Source organism: Pituophis catenifer, unplaced genomic scaffold (genome assembly GCF_029215685.1).
Source record: "Pituophis catenifer annectens isolate HBS135680 unplaced genomic scaffold, rPitCat1.0.hap2 SCAF_11, whole genome shotgun sequence".
In the NCBI taxonomy this organism is placed as follows: Eukaryota; Metazoa; Chordata; class Lepidosauria; order Squamata; family Colubridae; genus Pituophis; species Pituophis catenifer.
In genome coordinates this window covers 25,026,117-25,047,941 of record NW_027256891.1, presented here as the reverse complement: position 1 = coordinate 25,047,941, position 21,825 = coordinate 25,026,117, and the positions used below count along the sequence as shown (strand labels likewise).

General features: G+C 45.4%; 1 protein-coding gene across 2 annotated transcripts in view; it reads right to left on the bottom strand.

The window, feature by feature from the left end:
- Window positions 1–4,024: 4,024 nt before the first annotated feature.
- RNF128 (ring finger protein 128) overlaps window positions 4,025–21,825 on the bottom strand; it is a 52,662-nt gene continuing 34,861 nt past the window's right edge. For both annotated transcript variants that reach the window (XM_070952010.1, XM_070952009.1), the window contains exons 2-7: window positions 19,033–19,280; window positions 14,501–14,572; window positions 10,616–10,698; window positions 9,020–9,116; window positions 7,954–8,125; window positions 4,025–4,510 (exon numbers count right to left, since the gene is read on the bottom strand). In XM_070952010.1, coding sequence (XP_070808111.1) covers window positions 4,395–4,510; window positions 7,954–8,125; window positions 9,020–9,116; window positions 10,616–10,698; window positions 14,501–14,572; window positions 19,033–19,280 — 788 coding nt within the window. In that variant the 3' untranslated portion in view covers window positions 4,025–4,394. The remainder of the gene's footprint in view (window positions 4,511–7,953; window positions 8,126–9,019; window positions 9,117–10,615; window positions 10,699–14,500; window positions 14,573–19,032; window positions 19,281–21,825) is intronic.

Genomic DNA, 21,825 nt, shown 5'->3' with positions numbered 1-21,825 from the left:
CGCCGCCGCCGCCGCCACCCAGCCCGGGCTCAGCTGGACGGGGCGGGGCGGGGCCGGGCTCCTCGCACCGCCCACCCTCCCCGCGGCGCTCGCCGGGAAATGGAGTGCCGGCGGCGCTTCCGCCGGGCTCGGCGCCTCCCGGGGCGGAGGGACGCACTACGAGCCCCGGCGTGCCCCGCGCGCGGGGGCGGGGCTAAGGGGAAGATAGGCAGGTTAGGGAGGCGGGCTAGGCGGCAGCTGTCGGTGGCTTTGGGGAAGGGAGGGAGGGGGGAGAGGGGTTCCTGTTTTGACCGCTTTGGGCCCTCTTCATTTCCCAGAATTCCCCAGCACGCGTGTGTTTTTAAAGGTGGGAGGGGGGGGAACTTCATTTCCCAGAATTCCCCAGCCAGCAGGTCCTTTTGAAAGGGGAGGGGGTTCAGAATCCTCAAAAGCCAGCCAGCATGCCTCTTTAGAGGAGGGGGGGGGGGCTTCAATTCCCAGAATTCCCCAGCATGCGTATGTCTTTAAAGGTGGGAGGGGGGGAACTTCATTTCCCAGAGTTCCCCAGCCAGCAGGTCCTTTTGAAAGGGGAGGGGGCTTCAGCTCCCAAAAGCCAGCCAGCATGCCTCTTTAGAGGAGGGGGGACTTCAATTCCCAGAATTCCCCAGCATGCATGTCCTTTTAAAGGAGGAGGGGGGCTTCAGAATTCCCAAAAGCCAGCCAGCATGCCTCTTTAGAGGAGGAGGGGAGGGGGTTCATTTCCCAAAATTCCCCAGCACGTTTATGTTTTTAAAGGTGGGAGGGGGGAACTTCATTTCCCAGAATTCCCCAGCCAGCATGCCCTTTTGAAGGAGGAGGGGGCCTTCAGCTCCCAAGTCAGCCAGCATTCCTCTTTAGAGGAGGGGGGGAAGACTTCAATTCCCAGAATTCCCCAGCATACATACCACGTTTTCCCGAAAATAAGGCCCTATCTTATATTTTTTTTAACTCTGAAATAAGCACTTGGCCTTACTGCCATGCGCTCAAAAGCTCAATTGGGCTTCTTATCAGGGAACGTCTTATTTTGGGGTAAACAGGGTATCTATCTATCTATCTATCTATCTATCTATCTATCATCTATCTATCTATCTATCTATCTATCTATCTATCTATCTATCATCTATCTATCTATCTATCTATCTATCATCTATCTATCTATCTATCTATCTATCATCTATCTATCTATCATCTATCTATCATCTATCTATCTATCATCTATCGATCGATCGATCCATATCTTTATCCATCTATCCATTCATCTCTCTCTCTCTCTCTTTCTATGCCTTTAAAGGTGTGTGTATGTATTACAATTCCCAGAATTTGGCATCTGTCATTATTGGCAATAATCCAGCTCTCTATGCTGCCAACCATCTCATTTCCTCTACAGGCAGTCCTCACGTTAACGATGGCTATCGGTGCCTGAAATTCCGTTGCTAAGCACATCCGCATCTTAAGGAGTGTTTTGGCTCTTACGGTATACACGTTGGTTGTATTTATTATTTTCTAACATGGAGAGCCACTCGCTCGGCGTCAGATGGGCAGCGAACAAATGTAATACCTAATAATAACAAGGCGTTAATGACCGCATCGCTTAGCAACAGCGATCCCAGGAGTCCCCGTTGCCGTTGTTACTCCAGGACCTTTCGGTTCCTCAGGTAGGAAGAGGTGGAGTCACAGGTAACAGTCGGAGAAACTTGCAACCTCCTGCCGTCTCGGAAATCACGTTCACCTGTGGCTGCATACAATATCCAGGATTCCCGATAGTACTCTGCGTCTTCCTTTTCTTTTATCGACAGTGTTAATCTGTCCATTTCTGCACAATCTAATATTTTTTTAAATTATATCTTCTTCTGTGGGTGTTTCAGCTCGTTCTTCCAGTTTTGTGCAAATACAATTCTTGCTGCTGTCAAAACATGTAATGTCAAATATGCATTCGCTTTATCCTATTTTTCTGGTGTTACCGCTACAATTCTGCCTTAAATCGGAAGTGTTTTATGCACCCAAATCTGCAGCTATTTAGACAAATCTCCCCACAACCTGGATAAAAAAAAACCTATTAAAAAAAAAATTACCATCTGTATGGTAATCAGTTCCTAGATGGCTTCTCTTCATATCTTGGTAATTAATTTCTCATGTCTTACCTACTTAAGCTAGCTGGTTTTTTTTTTAAGAATGGAAATAATTTTTAAGTTGAGATGTATACTACCAAGCAATCTGCTCTGCAGAGTGGAGAGTTGGGTCTCTGCCAGAAAGCCACTTGAAGAGACCAGAAGCATTTGAAATGTGGAATTTACAGGCGGCTGTTACGTAGGAGCTGGGTTGACAAAATCAGAAAGGAGGAGGTGATAAGCCGCCTGGGGAAGCTGAGGGAAACCATCAAAACCATTAAAAAGCAAAAGTTAGAATATTTCGGACATGGGATGCGACACCCGGAAAAATATGACATCCTTCACTTAATCCTCCAAGGAAAGATTGAAAGCACACGAGGTCCAGGCAGAAGAATATCATGGCTTCAAAATCTGAGGGACCGGTTTGGACAAAACTCAGCAGCACTTTTTGGTGCAAATAGTTGATAAAAATAGGATGGCCAACGTCTGATGACGGATGTAGGAGAAGGAGAAGGAGAAGAAGGAGGAGAAGAAAAAGAAGAATAAGAAGAAGTCTGGATTTCTGCAACGTTAGGGTTAGACTGTCGAACAGACGCCACCTTATATTCAACTGTTTTTTTTATTATTATTTTTTTTTAAAAAAAAAGAGAACATCCTAAACAGGCAGTCGTATAGCTTTATTTACATTTTGTATTCAAAGGAATTCAGTAGAAATCAGATATTTACAATTTCATTGAACACTATGCAAAAAGGGAGAAAGGCGTACTGATTTTTTTTTTTTCCCCCTATCGGAATCAACGTGGAAAAAGTTTCAAAAGGTATTATCGCAGTTCGTCGGTCGAACTTAAGCTAGACTTGCAATCAGAAACGGAAACACAAGACGCGAGATAAAGTGCATTATTAAATATAGGTAATTCACTTTGGTGGAGGAGGTTTTTGGGCTCTAGGCAAAGGCACCCTATGTTTCCCTTATTCCCGTTTTACACGTTAGAAAAATAATTTTAAAAGTTCACCCATTCATTAATTTCCAGTTTAGCCATGTCCGTGCATTGCCTATTCTGAATATTTACAGTACTCTTTTTCGGTCTCTTCACTTAGCGGTTTTCCTTGGAGTAGCAGCAGCAACAGCAAAATAATCCCCTTTGAGCGAGGCCTATTTAAGCCTCTGACAAAGTTAAGAGCAGCACTAACTAAAAACTGAACCATTCATTGGGCCGTGTGGCAGCTTGTTAAGATTGCAAGAACAACAACAAAAAAACACCACCACCACAGGGCAAATTTTACGCAGCTTTTCCTCCCCACCCCAATACAAAATAAGTTGCATTCTGTTCCCTTGAACATTTTTGCAATGTCCATTTGGTTTCAGAGTGTTCAATTTTGCTCTATAATCAGTGAAGGGGTAGGGGTGGAAAGAAAATATTCCCAGTGTCTTTTACCGTCAAGATCGAAAGCTGAAATTGCTTGGCGATTTAACGCGGCAAGAGGCGATTCTCAAAAAAAAAAAAAAAAATCAAGGAAAGGAAAATAAAATTACATAAAAGCCAAGCGAATTCAAACCAGTGCTGAAAAGCAGCAAAGAGACACCCAGTGGTTTCGACACCTGAACGATTAAAATTTATTCCAAAAGCTAACTCGATTCATTTAAACTAAATTTGAAGATCGGTACGTAGATATATAGAGATAGAGATATATTTTCTTTTTTTCCCCCCGATGGGTTAATGCTTCCGTAGGATGAACAGCTGAAGTTCTACTGCAGGAAAAAGTGATAACGCTCCGATGTCTTGGTAGGATGGTTTTTCCTGGATGGCATCGGAAGAAAAGAACAATAATACTAAAACACTAATTCAGGAAAGAAAGAAAGAAAGAAAGAAAGAAAGAAAGAAAGAAAGAAAGAAAGAGAGAGAGAGAGAGAGAGAGAGAGAGAGAGAGAGAGAGAGAGAGAGAGAGGAAGGAAGGAAGGAAAGAGAGAGAGAAAAAGAGAAAGAAAGAAAAGAAAAGAAAGAAAGAAAGAAAGAAGGAAAGAAAGAAGGAAGGAAGGAAGGAAGGAAGGAAGGAAGGAAGGAAGGAAGGAAGGAAGGGAAAAAGTGAACGGGCAGGCCACTCCAGAAAATTGCAATCTTAAAATTGTGTATTTTATCTTGGGGGGGTGGGGGTGGGGTGGGGGGGGTGGGTGTCTCAAGGGAACATTGCTGCTACGTCAGTCTTAGAGGTGTCGTCGCGGTGGGATGCTGGTGTCTCAAGCGAACTGCAGTCTTGCGCCAACAGCACCTAGGATTTCGCCGGCTGCTCTGGGGTTTCGTCCCCTTCGAAGGCGGGATTGTCAAGATGGGGCAGCGTCTCCACATCCGGGGTCTGTGAAGCGTTGACAAGACGGAGATGGTCACCTTTGGAGAAAGGAAGAGGAGGAGGAGGAAGAAGAAGAGGAGGAGGAAGAGGAGAAGAAGATGGTTGGCTATCTTGTCACAGCCTGTCACATTTCTTGTACAAGCTACAGCAGAGGTGTCAAACTCAAGGCCTGGGGTGCTTAGATCTGGTTCGCGGGGCCACCCTGGAAATAGCGAAGGACTGGCCCGCGGTGCCTCTATCAGCAGAAACGGAGCTCGAGAGGGCCGCGGGTGGCCCGCCCGAGCTCCGTTTTCGCTGGCAGAGGGTTGCAAGAGGTCATCCCAGCCGAAAACGGAGCTCGGCAGCCCGTTTTCACTGGCAGAACGCTCGGGCCACCACAGGTGCCCCCCAACACGAGTGACGTCATGCGGGCCATGCCCCCCCCCCAAGGTCAAACAATCCTGATGCGGCCCTCAATGAACTCGAGTTTGACACGGCATGAGCTACAGGGAGACCTTGAGATGGGACTCAGAGATCCCGCTCCCAGTTACTGCTATTAAGCCTGGTTTCACCCAGTCTATACGTGTGCAGTTTTCAATTTTGATTTTGATTTCTGAATTTTCAATTCGGAGCTTTTATCTGCTAGCAGGACGCGGGGAGAAGAGAAGAAACTCTTCTACGAACGAGAAGACTGTGGCTGCAGTGACAATTGGTGGGCTTCGGCCAAGCCACTGACCTTCCAATGCCAAGCGGTTTGAAGGCTTAACCGGGACGTTAATTGGAATTTTAAAAGAAAGGGTAGGACTTAATAGGCTTAAAACGCTGTTAAGTTCGTAGATCGGTTTGAACAGTTCAAAAAAATAGAAACTGAATTTTTCAAGTCGGAAAAGATCATCTGCTGGGGGACGTTTTTGCCAACTAGGCCAATAATCCTTATTAGCCTTCTACAGTTCCTTAATTTTATTAAGGAGGATTTTCACTCAAAAGCCTTCTTTGAAAGATCCATTTGAGGATTTGCTGGTTTACGAACAAGATCGTAACAGCCAAATCCTAGAATGGATCGTGCAAAAGTAAGGCTTTTCATTCAATTTCTATTATTTTCTTCAACTACTATTAAAGTTCCTTTTCTTCAAAGGCTGGCTTTTATTTTTAAAAGAGCTCATTAATTAAATCAGGTATTGTGGTCCGCCAGCGGCCAGCAGAGCTGGCAGGAGATTCGGACAGTGAGGAGGTTGGGGAGGAACGTGGGCCAGTTCTGGAGTCTGGGGAAGGCTCAAACGATGGCTCTGAGTTGGAGGCAGAGAAGGGGCCGAGGCCATCTGGTAGTTCTTTGCTGCCTCCGGACTCTCCGGAGTCTGACATCAGCGAGGCAGAAGAACAGTGTTAACCTGTTCCCAGTGTGTGCATGCACAGAGCTGCCAGGAGACAGGACCAATTATGAAAACAGGGTCGACTTGGGAGTAAGGCTTGGAGATGATTGGCCTCTCCCATAAGACATAAAAGAGACACGAACGGGACGTGAGCTTTTGCAGGAAGCAATTAGTTCATCTGGTCGGTAAAAGCTTTGGAAAAGTTCTGTTTGACTCTGTGCTAAGTTTGGCCTTGCCCTGCGTGTGGCAATTAGTTCTCTGGCAGCATTCCAAGGGAGATAAGGTGGGTGTTTATAAACACTCCTCTGAAAGACTGTTTGAGAAGCCTTTCAGACTGGGAATGACAATCATTCACAGCCGTTTGAATTAAAGAGGTTTGCTGGGACTAAGATTGTGCTGTTTACTTTCTAAGGAAGCCTAGGTCAGAAATTCAGGAGCTATGCCAGGCTCCTCCATCTTGTCAGGATAAATCAGAAATGCAATATTGCAATGGCCCTACTCATTGGGAATTCATGGAGACGGAGACTTGATAGATCTAAAAAAAAATGCTATACGTATTTAGTAGCTTAAAAGGTTTACAGGTGTGCACAGTGTTTCCCCCAAAATAAGACTGGGTTTTATATTAATTTTTGCTCCAAAAGAAGCATTATGGCTTATTTTCCAGTTAGGTCTTATTTTGGGGGGAAAATACAGTACTAAATGCCTCCGTCTGGTTGATGATCATAACCAGGGCTTATTTTTGGGATAGGGCTTATATTACAAGCATCCCGGAAAAATCAGGTTAGGGCTTATTTTCCGGTTGGGTCTTATTTTCGGGGAAACAGGGTATAAAAGTTGTTGCTGTATTTCCAACAGCAGCAATAATCTGCACTGATTTAGCCAATCGCCTGTGTTTATGGGATGGCTGGATAAATAAAGTTGCTGTTAATAAGTCTTTTAAGACTGCACATAAAAACAACATCCGGGAGCTTCAGAAAACACTCCCGGGTTCCTGATGCCGGAATAGTTTTCTAGAGCTTTAAAGCTGAAAGCTTGGGAAATCCAGCCTTTTATTCAGCAAAGGGATTTAAAAAAAAAAAGAATCGTAACATTTCTCTGTCTCGCTTTCATCTCCGCTCCTCAAATCACAGCGTTTAATAAGAGCAGAGAGACAGTTTGGTCTAGTGGTTAAAGGCACCAGGCTAGAAAGTGGGAGATGGTGAATTCTAGTCCTGGCGTAGGCACAAAAGCCAGCTGGATAACTTTGGGCCAATCACCAGGAGATTGTGAGTTCTAGTCCCACCTTAAGATATGAAAGCCAGCTGGTGACTTTGGGCCAATCACCAGGAGATTGTGAATTCTAGTCCCACTTTAGGCATGAAAGCCAGCTGGGTGACTTTGGGCCAATCACCAGGAGATGATGAATTCTAGTCCTGGCATAGGCACAAAAGCCAGCTGGATAACTTTGGGCCAATCACCAGGAGATTGTGAGTTCTAGTCCCACCTTAGGCATGAAAGCCAGCTGGGTGACTTTGGGCCAATCACCAGGAGACTGTGAGTTCTAGTCCCACCTTAGACACGAAAACCACTAGGAGACAGCGAGTTCTACTCCCACCTGAGGCATGAAAACCAAATGGGCCAGTCCCTTCTCTTTTAGCCCAACCTACCTCACAGGGTTGTTGTTTGGGGAAAACAGGAGGAGGAAATTGTGCTGCATATGTTCACCGCCTTGAGTTATTTGCAAGAAATAAGGAAGTGGGATACAAGTAAATAAATAGATAAATAAACGCTATGAACAGAGCTCCTTGTATGCTGTGCTTCTTTGGGGTATTTTCTATTACTACAGTGCTTCTGTTCGAATCTATTTGTCGTAGCTCAGCTGAAGGGAAATCTCTCTCTCTCTCTCTCTCTCTCTCTCTCTCACACACACACACACACACCGGACACCAGCACAATCTGCTAGTGTCATCCCTACTTTTGTGCAAAAAGGAACTGAGCCCTGAAATGAATGTAAATTCCCTCTCCTCGTGGTAGTGCCACTGAATCCCCAGCAGGGGGCAGCCGACACCGGCCAATTTTTTTTTAATGCCAAAGGATTGCTCCAGAGAAAGAACCGAGTGATTGTAAATTTGCGAGAGCCGTAGGAAACTTACTCTCTGGAGTAACACGCTCCTCCGGAGCCGGTTCGTCGGTTCCCTGCACGGAAGCGTACCCCGATGAGGCGGTCTCGCTGTGATTATCTTCTTCGTTAGCCGAAGGGACGTTAGAGGCTTCACTGGATGCCGTGGGGGCTTGAGTAGCTTCTCCTTGCTCTTCTATGTCCACCTGCGTCAAGTACGATTTCAGGGGGAGAAACTTGTTAGCAAAATAAAGCGATTTCCGCAAAGCTAAAAGCTATCTTCTTGCCATCTACCACGTTTCTCTGAAAATACAACCTACTCAGAAAGTAAATCCTAGCTTGATTTTTACATGTGCGGCCAATATAAGCCCTACCCCCCAAAATAAGCCCTAATTAAGATCTTGCCCACTCCAGGGTGCATGGGTAAAAATTAAGCTGGGGTGGGGAATGTAGGGGGTGGTTGAGCTGCCCTACTACTTACCTTCGGACAGCTTCAACCAGGCCTCGCACCCCACGACACCTGCCTTGCTGGCCCACTTCTTCTGCAGCTTTCCTGAAGGCCTTTGCAGCTGATAATAGAGCTCTGGATCGATCCAAAACTCTGTTATCGGCTGTAGAGGTCTTCAGGAAAGCCTTGCTGATCGTGGAAGAAATTCCTGAAGGCTTCTGACAGCAAAAAGGAGGCCAGGGGTGTTGCTCTGCAAGTGAGGTGAGTCACTGGACGACATCCCCCCCAGAAATAAGACCTGGTACCTTTTTTGGTGGCAAAAAAAATATATAAAACAGGGTCTTATTTTCAGGGAAACATGGTATGTTTAGTGTACTGTTCCCCGAAGGGATTTTAATTGCCTTTCCAAGAGGGTTAATGAACAGAACATCTTAAGCGTGCAACCTTTTTTTGCATGGAAAGCAACCTTAGAAACAGGTGTGGAGGACTTGCATGGAAACCGTTGTTAAGTTTCCTCCTTGTAAATGGGCGAAAATGTCTTTCCAAGAGGATTAAGGGCACTGCAGTTGTTTTCTCGAGCAAATCCGGTAATAGCAAAAAAAAAAAAAAAAAAAAAAAAAGCAGGTAATGAGTAACTTAACTACAGGTTTACCTCAATTCCCAAAGCCTTGAGTATGTCACATTTACACATGGGGCAGGTCCTATGCTCCAGCAGCCAAGGATCAATACAGCTCTTGTGAAACAGATGGCTGGGAACGAAAAAGAAAAGAATGTACAGCACAACTGAACAGATCTGAGCAACATTTTTTTGCTTATATATCTATATCTATATATTGAGAGAGAGAGAGAGGGGAGGGGGACTTGGTTCACACATTATGCTATGTTTTGCTTAGTCATGATGTGCTAATCAATCACTACTAGGTTTGCTCACATATCGTACAGGAATATACCAAACCAGGTGTACTTTTTGTCTTGTTGTCTTTTGAATACAATTGCTGTTTAAAAGGGCACAGAACTTTATCATAATTCAACAGTTAAAATAGGGAGTCTTGATATGCATATTGTAATATAGGTCTACTTGTAGGAATATTCTTATGCAAATGTTTTTGTTATTTTAGGAACCTAACAAAATGTGAAGATCTCGAATTTAAGTCTGCAGTTATTTAAAATATAGTCCTATCTATCTATCTATCTATCTATCTATCTATCTATCTATCTATCTATCTATCTATCATCTACCTACCTACCTATTTATCTATCTATTTCCTATCATCTATCTATCTATCTATCTATCTATCTATCTATCTATCTATCTATCTATCATCTATCTCCTATCTATCTATCTATCTATCTATCTATCTATCTATCTATCTATCTATCTATCTCTATCTATCTATCTATCTATCTATCTATCTATCTATCTATCTATCATCTACCTACCTACCTATTTATCTATCTATTTCCTATCATCTATCTATCTATCTATCTATCTATCTATCTATCTATCTATCTATCATCTATCTCCTATCTATCTATCTATCTATCTATCTATCTATCTATCTATCTATCTATCTCTATCTATCTATCTATCTATCTATCTATCTATCTATCTATCTATCTACCTACCTACCTACCTACCTACCTACCTACCTACCTACCCCTAATCTATAACTAATTTATATCTATAATCTCTATCTCTATCTCTATATGTATATCTATCTATAGATGTATGTATGTATGTACCGTGTTTTCCCAAAAATAAGACTCTGCCTTATATTTTTTTGAACTCTGAAATAAGTGCTTGGCCTTATTGCCATGCGCTCAAAACCCCAATTGGGCTTATTATCAGGGGATGTCTTATTTTGGGGGAAACAGGGTATGTATATATGTTTAAATGGTAATCCAAAGCTAAATGCAATTATAGCATTCTGGACCAGAGATTTCCAACCTTGGCAACTTTTAAGACTGGTGAACTTCAAATCCCAGAATTCTCCTTGCTGGCAGGGGGAATTCTGGGAGTTGAAGTCCACGGGTCTTAAAGTTGCCAAGGTTGGACACCCCCAATTTAGACTGTTCAATGACATCTGAACTCAACTGAGAAGTGTTGTTTGAGCCAATTACCGGTCATGAGAAACAAAAGCCGAGCCAGTGAAAACAGCTCCCCAGGAGCACAGAGGAAGAGAGAAGGAGAACGAGCAGGAGAAGGTTAACGATTGGGGAGGGGAAAAAAAAAAAAGAATTAACCTACTTGCAGGTTAAAATTCGGACGACATCATTTGGTTTGTAGGCTTCAATGCACACCGCGCAGCTGTCTGCATCAGGTCCGGTTTCCTTTAAAGAAAAGAAGAGCAAAGAAAACATTTCTTCTTGTGTTCAACTAACCGGAGGACCTACAACATTGGGAGGGACTGGGACTCCGCTGACTTCCCCTCGAACGGACGGCCCGCCTGCTTTGCAGACTACAAAAATGATGTTTTACGACACAGAGCTAACAAAGAGAGGATTCCCGAGAATCATCTAGAGCAGTGATGGCTAACCTTTTTGCCATCACGTGCCAGGAAGGGGGGGGGGGCAAGGGAGGTTCGCACGCACACGTGCCCACACCCATAATTCTATGCGCCCCGCACCCTGCTCTTGGCATGTGATGGCCCGTTTTTCTTTCTCACCTGGCTCCAGATCCTCTCTATGCATCTGGGGAGGGTGAAAACAGCCTTCCCCACCCCTTCGGAGGCCCAAAACGGCCCATTTCCCAACTTCCAGTTGGACAGAAAGTGGCTCCCGGAGCTAAACTGGCGTGCCAGGCGACATGGCTCCACGTGCCACCTGTGGCACGCGTGCCATAGGTTCGCCATCACGGATCTAGAGTAGCGCCAGAGACCAGTTCCTTGAAGTTTTTCGATGGACCAGAACAGGTGTAGGTTCGCGTGCTGCCTGCATCCTGCGGATTGGGACTTTTGCTTGTTTATGAGGCCCGGTTATTGGCATGCTGTGGCCTTGTCCACGGCCCAGGGGTGGTGGATCCCTGATCTAGAGGCAAGGTGTTAGTAGCAGGGCAGGGGGTCTATTCAGCAGGTTCTGACAGGTTCTGGAGAACCGGTAGCAGAAATTTTGAGTAGTTTGGAGAACTGGCGAATACCACCTCTGGCTGGCCCCCGAGTGGGGTGGGAATAGAAATTTTTGCAGTATCCTTCCCCTGGAGTGTGGAGGGAATGGGGATTTTGCAGTTTCCTTCCTCTGGAGTGGGGAGGGAATGGGGATTTTGCAGTATCCTTTCCCTGGCATGGGAAGGGAATGGAGATTTTTGCAGTATCCTTCCCCTGGAGTGTGGAGGGAATGGGGATTTTGCAGTATCCTTCCTCTGGAGTGGGGAGGGAATGGGGATTTTGCAGTATCCTTTCCCTGGCATGGGAAGGGAATGGGGATTTTGCAGTATCCTTCCTCTGGAGTGTGGAGGGAATGGGGATTTTGCAGTATCCTTCCTCTGGAGTGGGGTGGGAATGGGGATTTTGCAGTATCCTTCCTCTGGAGTGTGGAGGGAATGGGGATTTTGCAGTATCCTTCCCCCAGGAGTGGGGAGGGAATGGGGATTTCGCAATATCCTTCCCCCAGGAGTGGGGAGGGAATGGGGATTTTGCAGTATCCTTCCCCTGCCATGCCCACCAAGCCACGCCCACAGAACCGGTAGTTAAAAAAAAAATTGAATTCCACCACAGGAGCAGAGGTGTCAAACTCAATTTCATTGAGGGCCACATCAGGGTTGCGTTTGACCTTGGGGGGGCCGGGGTGGACGTGGCCAGCTCAACATCACTTGTGTCGGGGTGAGGGAGGGGGGCATCGGTGGTGGCCTGAGTGCTTGGCTAGCAAAAAATGTTTCCGGCTGCGACGGCCTCCTGCAACCCTCCGCCAGCGAAAAAAGACCTGGGGAGTATTTCCATTTTCGCTGGCAGAGGCACCATGGACTGGTCCTTCGATGTTTCCAGGGCAGCGCCGTGGGCTGCATTCGGCCTGTGAGCCTTGAGTTTGACACCCCTGTTGTTAGAGTAATAGGTGCCAGGGCTCTGACAAATGCCCTAATTAACTCGTGACCCAGACTAGCAAAGCTTTGCGAGTTGAGAATAGGATCTATAGCCGTGATGGCGAACCTATGGCACAGGTGGCACACGTAGCCATATCAGTGGGCACACCAGCTCAGCTCTGGCGCGCATGCGCCCACAGGCCAGCTGATTTTCTGGCCTTCTGGGCCCACCAGAAGTAGGGAAACAGGCTGTTTCCTGCCTCCGGAGGGCCTGAGAGGGGAGGCTGTTTTCGCCCTCCCCAGATGCAGAGAGAGGATCTGGAGCCAGGTGAGAAAGAAAAACGGGCCTACCAGGCCATCGTGTGCCAGGAGCAAGGGAAGGGAGGAGGGGGTTGCGTCCGCATGTGCAGGCCAGAGTGCATAGAATTATGGGTGTGGGCACACACGCGCGTGAACCTCCCCCGCCCCGCCCCCTTCCTGGCACGTGATGGCAGAAAGGTTAGCCATCACTGATCTATAGAAACACACAGGCAACAACTAAACACAACAGGGGTGTCAAACTTGTGGCCTGCGGGCCGGATGCATCACGCGCCGGCCACGCCCACTCCGTTTAGCAACGGGAGAGGGAAATAGTCATGAAGTGTCATGTGACGACGTGAGTTTATGACACACCCCCGTTCTACAACAACAATCTAGGCGAGATGGGTCACATACCAGTCAAGTCAATAAATAAACCCGATGTTTTTATTTGGGTCTGCCTCCAGAATTGCCCTCCCGTTTTAAAATTAAAAAGATAAACCTGGAGCCACAATATAACCTGTTATTTATTTATTGATTGATTGATTGATTTATGGTCCCGGAAATTAACCGGGCGTAATTCGTTGAATGAGTCACCACCTCCTGAACAAACTTTGACAAAACCATTGTTTAAAATCAACCCTCCGAATCACGTACTCTCTCTCTCTCTCTCTCTTTTCACACCGACTTGTGTTCAAACACCTCTTCCTTTGCTGTAAGGAACTAAGGTGGGAGAATCAAACTGGCCCTGCGTAACAGGCGACATTACGACATTATAAGACCGTGATGGCGAACCTATGCCACGCGTGCCCGAAGTGGCATGCAGAGCCATGTCGCCTGTCAAGTGCGGCGTTGCCCGTTCCTCTTCCGGGTTTCTGGTGCGCATGTGCACACGACGATCAGCTGACCTTTTTGTGTGCAGTAGTGCTGGAAAGTAGAAGAGCTGGTTTTCCATTTCCTGCGTGAGCATGCGCGCCGGCCAGCTGATCGTTGCATGCGCATGCGCGCCAGAAATCCGGAAGAGTAGCTGGCTGAAACCGGAAGTTCAGTAGTTGAAACCAGAAGTTCATTTACGGGGGGGTGGGGGGGGGTTGTACCCTGAGCAGCTCCTCTTCTGGGTTGTGGCCCAGGCGTGCAAGCATGCCCTTTTTGGCACTTGGTGCCGAAAAGTGTACCATCACTAAGTAGTGGCGTGATGGCGAACTGGTGGCACGGGGAGCCATATCGGCGGGCACGTGAGCTCAGATCTGGCGCGCAATGCAGGTACCGGCCAGCTGATTTTCGGGCCTTCTGGGCCCACTGGAAGTAGGGAAACAGACTGTTTCCTGCCTCTGGAGGGCATCCGGGCGGGTGGGGAAGGCTGCCTTTGCCCTCCTCCTAGAAAGGCTCTGGAGCCTGGGGAGGGCGAAAAATGGGCCTACCGGGCCATCGCGTGCCAAAGCAGGAGGTCGCGCACGCATGCACGGGGAGTGGAGCTCATAGAATTACGGGTGTGGGCACACATGCGCGCGACACTCCCTGTTCCCCCCGCTTTTGGCACGCGATGGCAAAAAGGTTCGCCATCATTGCAGTAGTGGGCTTCACTTACCTTTGCTACCGGTTCGCAAACGTGAGCGCATGCATAGAGCGTCCATGATGACAGAACCGGTCGAAACCCGCCCCTGCCATCATAGGACATTTAAAACCAACGAACTAGGGAGATAGTTATTTTCTGGAACAGTAAGGAGAGGAGGCTGGGCAGGCGCCTTTTTTTTTTTTAGACTGGTGCAACCTGCACGGAAAGAGGATGAATCCGTTTCCTTGTTCTTTTGTGGGCCGTACCTCGTCTCCCTGTTTTAACGTGCGCAGCTGCAGCTGTCCGATCGCTTTCCTGGCGTCCGCTTTCAGCCGTCTCTGTAATAGACAAGCAGTGTGTCAGTGCAGAACTGGTTCTCCTGTCCAATGTTTAGATACGCTACACAATGAACAATGGGGGAGGGTGTTTCTTTCGGAGAGATGGAGCAAACCTACCTAGGAGAATTACCCAGGGCCTAATTATAAGTCAAGAGTTTGCAGGTATGTGGTTTGAAGTGTTTACTTGGCACGTACAAAAATATTACCTGGTTTATTCAGAGGGGTTTGTAGCCAAACGGGAAACATTCCAGTGGAAATTCCCACATGCCAATTGAATTGTTTTCAGGTGACTGTTTTAAGGTGAAAACAAGGTGAAAAAATGGCTTGCCTGAACTTGCTTCACGCTCTCCCAAGCTCCTTTCTATAGAATAACAGAGTTGGAAGGGACCTTGGAGGTCTTCTAGTCCAACCCTCTGCTTAGGCAGGAAACCCTACACCACTTCAGACAAATGGTTATGCAACATCTTCTTAAAAACTTCCAGTGTTGGAGCATTCACAGCTTCTGGAGGCAAGTCTTTCACTGATTAATTGTTCTCACTATCAGGAAATTTCTCCTTATTTCTAAATTGCTTCTCTCCTTGATTAGTTTCCACCCATTGCTTCTTGTCCTAACCCTCAGGGGCTTTGGAGAATAGCTTGACTCCCTCTTCTTTGGGGCAGCCCCTGAGACACTGGAACACTGTTATCATGTCTTCCCTGGTCCTTCTTTTCATCAAACTAGGTGAGAATATGGACTGCCCAGAACAGGAATGGAAAAATGGAAAGAAGCTCATTTCAGATGCGGTTCTGCAAATTTCTGCTATGTTTCAGCCAAAGCATACATCGCTTTGAACTGGCCTCCGCCAATTTTTTTTCCCCTGTAGAAATGAAAACAATGCATATACCTTGTTTCCCCCAAAATAAGACATCCCCTGATAATAAACCCAATCGGGCTTTTGAGCGCATGGCAATAAGGCCAAGCTCTTATTTCAGGGTTCAAAAAAAAAAAGACAAAAAGACAGGGTCTTATTTTCAGGGAAACACGGTATATATGCATATATAAAATGAATATATATAAGAATGCATATATTTATATAATATAGCTTTTGTGTGTGTGTATGTATATCTACCCTCAAAATGACACTATAGGGCACTGCACACCAGAACAAGACGCAAGGAGTTTTTCCCCAAATGCCATCACTCTGCTAAACAACTAATTCCCACAACACTGTCAAATTAACTACTAAGACTGTATTACTATTCTTCTTCTCATCCTTACTAGTACCTACCTCTCCCCACTTGTGGCTATATCCATGTTGCTTGTATCTTTACAACTTACATTGTTTTGATTGTTTTCTAGTATGATTTGATTGCTTATTAATATCCTATGACTATCACTAAGTGTGGTATCTTATGATCCCTGATGAATATATTTTATTTTTTCTTTATGTAGAGAGAGCCTTTGCACCGAAGACAAATTCCTTGTGTGTCCAATCACACTTGGCCAATAAAGAATTCTATCCTATCCTATCCTATCTCCTATATATAAATATGTATGTATGTATGCATGTATGTATGTATGTATGTATGTATTTCTCTTTAGCCAGGTTCTTCCTACGTAAACCAAGATTTTTATGCAGCCCTAGTTCAGTGAAATCCCAATCAACTAGGATTCACTGAACTAGGGCTGCATAAAAATCTTGGTTTACGTAGGAAGAACCTGGTTAAAGAGAAATACACATAAAGGCCTATTAAAAGAAAAAACAAAGATAGATAGATAGATAGATAGATAGATAGATAGATAGATAGATGGATGGATGGATGGATGGATGGATGGATGGATGGATGGATGGATGGATGGATGGATGGCTGGCTGGCTGGCTGGCTGGCTGGCTGGCTGGCTGGATGGATGGATAGGTAGGTGGGTGGGTAGGTAGGTATGTAGATAGATACGTATAAAAATAAATATATTTCTATATCCATCCATCCATCCATCTAAAAAAACCCAACCCTAATCTGGCTAGAAGTAGTTCATTTTTTCTTGCAGGCATGATGGAGATAGTAGTAAAGCTATATTCTCTGTTTTTAATCTTATTGATGAGTGCCAACTACTGTGGATACGGTTTGAAAAATCTCCTCTGTCTTTGATTGCTTTGACAGCCAACTGCAGTGATATCAGAAGCTTTTCACCGAACAGTCATCCAGTGGCACGCATTAGATTAAACCGTCATAGATATTTAATGATCTCGAAAGATTCACATCCTTTTATGAGGCTGTAAATACAGATGAGCTAGCACGCATTCATTTCGCGCCGAGGCAAACTCATTAAGCCTCGGCAAATTAATTTTAGTTTGGATAGGAGAGGCAAGCAAAAGGTTGTAATTATACACTGGAAGAATTTGAAGTGCTTCTAACAAAGGGAGCCTCCAAGGTGGTAAGCCAGCTACGCACGGAAAATCTATAAAGGAGAACACACCAGTTTTGCTTCAAGGGTTTTGGAGGTGATAAGTCTTGGCAGACTCTTAAAGGATGTTGCTTGAGCTATTTAAAAAATCCATAAAAGTATTCCAAGAATTTATTTACCGACCTTGGAAAACAGCTGTTCACTAAAAACTGAAATTATGCAGCAAACTTTTTGAGTTATTGACTGGCTGGGACAAGACTATTTCCAACTAGAATCCAGATTGACCCATTTAAAAAAAAAAAAAGAATTCAGACGCAATAGAAATTCCACAAATTCCTCCCAAATCAAGAAATGCATTATATTATTAAGTTATGTCTCAGGATATGTGCTAATACCTTGGAGGTCTCTACTTTGCATGGAGGCTCATTCAATTTCATTGTACACATGTTGTGCATTGACAATAAATAACTGAATTTGAATTTGATGAGTTTGTCGGAGGGGTGGGTTTTGTTTTTTTTTAATTTGATTTATATGCCGCCCTTCTCCGGAGACTCAGGGCAGCTTACAATGCGTTAAGCAGGTTTAAGAACTGATAATTTTTGACAAGCCTTTATGAAACATAAAAGGGACGTGGTGGCTAAGAGTGGCTAAGAGGCTGAGCTTGTTGATCGAAAGGTTGGCAGTTCAGCGGTTCGAATCCCTAGTGCTGCGTAACGGGGTGAGCTCCCGTGACTTGTCCCAGCTTCTGCCACCCTAGCAGTTCGAAAGGACGTAAAAAATGCAAGTCTCGGGGTTTCTTGCCTGCCTGTGCTGGACAAGTTAAACACGAATGAAAGCTTGGATTTAACTCAGTTTAATAACAGCTACACAACAGCTCTTCAGCAAACACCGGATCTATAAGTAAGAATAAAGTTGGAGCTGAGAGTGTCTGCCACTCAGGTCTCTTTTATAGGTCCTCCTGCCGGCGTCTCCTTCATCATCATCAGCTGTTATGCGAAACCTGCAGTTTCTTTAAATCTGCGGAGCACTGCATGGGATGCGGGCTTATGACATCATCGGTCTGCACCTGCCTCTTCCACGCTGCAGCATCCTCAGCTCAGATTTATTACTTATTAATTCAATTTGTATGCCACCCCTCTCCGAAGACTCAGGGCGGCTAAGATAAGGGATTCCTGCCTCCAGCAGCCCACAGTCAGTTTTACTGAGCCCCATTAATCCCCATTAATCCCACCACCTACATCTCTGCATCTATCGCCCCATCCCTACCGCTGTCACCAACACCCGTGCCCATTATTATGGTAGAAACACTGTTTGGCTAGCTGGCGTTGCCCCTCCCATTCGGTAAGGTGTCGAGGAAGGCTGACTCTCAACAGCAAGTAGAAAAATAGGGGCCACCTTTGGTGGGAAGGGAACAGCGTTCCGTGCGCCTTTGGCGTTTAGTTATGCCGGCCACATGACCACAGAGATGTCTTCGGACAGCGCTGGCTCTTCGGCTTTGAAACGGAGATGCGCACCGCCCCCTAGAGTCAGGAACGACTAGCACATTTATTTATTTATTTTATTTATTATTAAATTTATATCCCGCCCTTCTCCCCGAAGGGACTCAGGGCGGTGAACAGCCGAGAATTAAAATAACATACAATATAAAAGTTAAAATAATTAAAAATAAATTAAATTAAACGGCCGCCCCAATTTAAAACCCCTAGCAATACAATTAAAAAACTATGTGCAAGGGGAACTTTTACCTTTCCTATGAAGCATAATTGTTCAAAACTCTGCCCACAACTTGAAGTTCGACCCTGACAGGGCTGAAAGTTGGTTCAGCCTGCCATCCTTCCGCGGTCAGTTAAAATGAGGACCCAGATTGTTGTGGAGGGGCAATATGCCGACAATATAAACCTCTCAGTGTGCGCTGGGGCAGCATATAAGTCTAAATGCTATTGCTAAATCCCAGAGAAGGAAGAATGGCTTATAAGAGAAGGAAGCCAATCACTGAAAAAAAAACAAAAGCCGGATTGGCAACAGGTGGTACAAAACAAAGAGGAAAGGGGTGGGGGGTGGGGAGATAAAAACTCACCTGTCTCCTGTTCTGGGCCCTCGCAACCCGAAGCCTTCTAGCGGAATAAAATATGAAGTATCCCACCGTGGCAGCCGTGACGATGAAGAAGGACACCGAGACGAAGAAAATGGAGTAATTATTCATCCACGACCCGTGCTTTTTGCCTACTTCGATAGCCATGGTGACCTGGTAGCCCCTTTCGATCTTTTGAAGGATTTCTCGGCCTTTGGCGTAGCTGATCATGATGGCCACGGTGTTTCCCGTACCTGCACGAGGGAAAGGTTGATATATATATATAGGTTGTCATTGCAAATGTGACTGCTGAGGTTTGAGGAGTCGGCAATGCTGTTTGTGGGGGTCCTCCGCAGGGTGGATTTGATTTAAATCGAGTTGATTTAAATCACAATTTAAATCATGATTTAAATCACTAGTAAAAAGGCTTGATTTAAATCAACTCGATTTAAATCATAATTTTTAAAGAGCAACTGTCGTCTCTGCTACTCCTTTGACCCACTGTTGACTCACCGATAGTCCCCGTGTTGCAGAATATACAGCCTCATGCTACATAACTCAGCTCCATTTCATGCTGAATAAACTAAATTATTTATGTATCTTAAATAGAAAACTGTCTTACGATAGATTTTTACCCCAAAAGTTTTTTATTAAAATAAATTCGATAAAAATCAAAAAAATCCAATTTAAATTAAAAAAATCTGATTTTTTTGATTTTTTTAAAAAAATCATTGATTTTTATCCACCCTGGTCCTCCGAGCCTGGTGGTTTTCTTGCAGGCGTTTCATGACCCAAGTAGATAACATCATCTGTGCTAGAACCCCAATCTCTCCTAGCACTGATGATGTTATCCAGTGGGGCAATGAAACGTCTGCAAGAAAAATCACCAAGCTCAGAGATCACCAGCCTCTCTCCTCCTCTTCTTTCTCCTCTACTCCACAAACCTCCATTCTCTTCTAGCACTGATGAGGTTACCTAGTTGGGTAACAAAATGCCTGCAAGAAAATCACCAAGCCAAGAGAGCACCAAGGACCCCATGGCCATTGTCCTCCTCCCCCTTCCCCCCTTCTTCCCATCCTCCTCCCTCTCCTTCCCTCCTCTTCTCCGTAAACCCCATTTTGCAAACAAAATGTCTGCAAGAAAATTACCAAGCTCAGAGAGCAGCAGGGACCCCACAGCCCTCCTCCTTCTCCTCCATTCCACAACCCCTCCACATTCCTTTCTAGCACTGATGATGTTACCTAGTTGGGTAACAAAATGTCTACAAGAAAACCGCTGAGCTCAAGAGACCAGTGGGGACCCCACAGCCCTCCTCCTCCTCTTCTCCTCTTCTCCGCAAACCTCCATTCTCTTCTAGCACTGATGATGTTACCTAGTTGGGTTACAAAATGTCTGCTAGAGAACCACCGAGCTAAAGAGAGCACCGAGGACCCCCCAGTTCAACCCTGAGCTACAAACAGTCTCTTCTATAGACCACATGCTATTTATTTATTGGGTTTACATAACTGTTTATCTCCCAAACATTGACTTCACCCGCTCAACAGACGCAATTAACAGCCATTTATGAAGCCTGCTTGCAGGAGGAACCCAAAGAATGGTCCCAAAGTGAAGTTTTTGGATTTCTGTTTAACTGCCACCGCTTAAGATGAGGAAGGAAGTCCATCTTCCAGGTGTGGGCCTCGGCGTCTCCTGGCACAACACTCCGATGTGGATGTTCATGCTGGCCAATTAAAACTAGCTACGACAAACAGATTCGAACAGAAGCACTGCAGTAATAGAAAATACCCCAAAGAAGCGCAGCATATAAGGAGCTGTGTTCATAGCGTTTATTTATTTATTTTTTTTAATTTGATTTATATGCCGCCCTTCTCCGGAGACTCAGGGAGGCTTACAATGCGTTAAGCAATAGCCTTCATACTTTTTGTATATTTATATAAAGTCAGCTTATTGCCCCCACAAACTGGGTCCTCAATTTACCTACCTTAGAAAGGATGGAAGGCTGAGTCAACCTTGAGCCTGGCGAGATTCGAACTTACTTTAATTGCAGACAGCTGGGGTTAAATTACAGTGCCTTTGTCTGCAGAGCTATCCAGGCCCCTTTTACTTTTATCCCACTTCATTGTTCTTGCAAATAAGGCGGTGAACATACGCAGCACAATTTCCTCCTCCTGTTTTTCCCAAGCAACAACCCTGTGAGGTAGGTTAGGCTAAAAGAGAGGGGACTTGCCCAGTTGGCTTTCATGCCTAAGGCGGGAGTAGAACTCGCTGCCTCTTAGTGGCTTTCGTGTCTAAGGTGGGACTAGAACTCACAGTCTCCTAATGATTGATTCAACGTCACCCAGCTGGCTTTTATGCCTAAGGTGGGACTAGAATTCACAATCTCCTGGTAATTGGCCCAAAGTCACCCAGACATCTTTCATGCCTAAGGTGGGACTAGAATTCACAATCTCCTGGTGATTGGCCCAAAGTCACCCAGCAATCTTTCATGGCAAAGGTGGGACTAGAATTCACAATCTCCTGGTAATTGGCACAAAGTCACCCAGCTGGCTTTTTGCCTAAAGTGGGACTAGAACTCACAATCTCCTGGTAATTGGCCCAAAGTCACTCAGACATCTTTCATGCCTAAGGTGGGACTAGAACTCACAATCTCCTGGTGATTGGCACAAAGTCACCCAGCCATCTTTCATGCCTAAGGTGGAACTAGAACTCACAATCTCCTGGTGATTGGCACAAAGTCACCCAGCTGGCTTTTGTGCCTACGCCAGGACTAGAATTCACCATCTCCCACTTTCTAGCCTG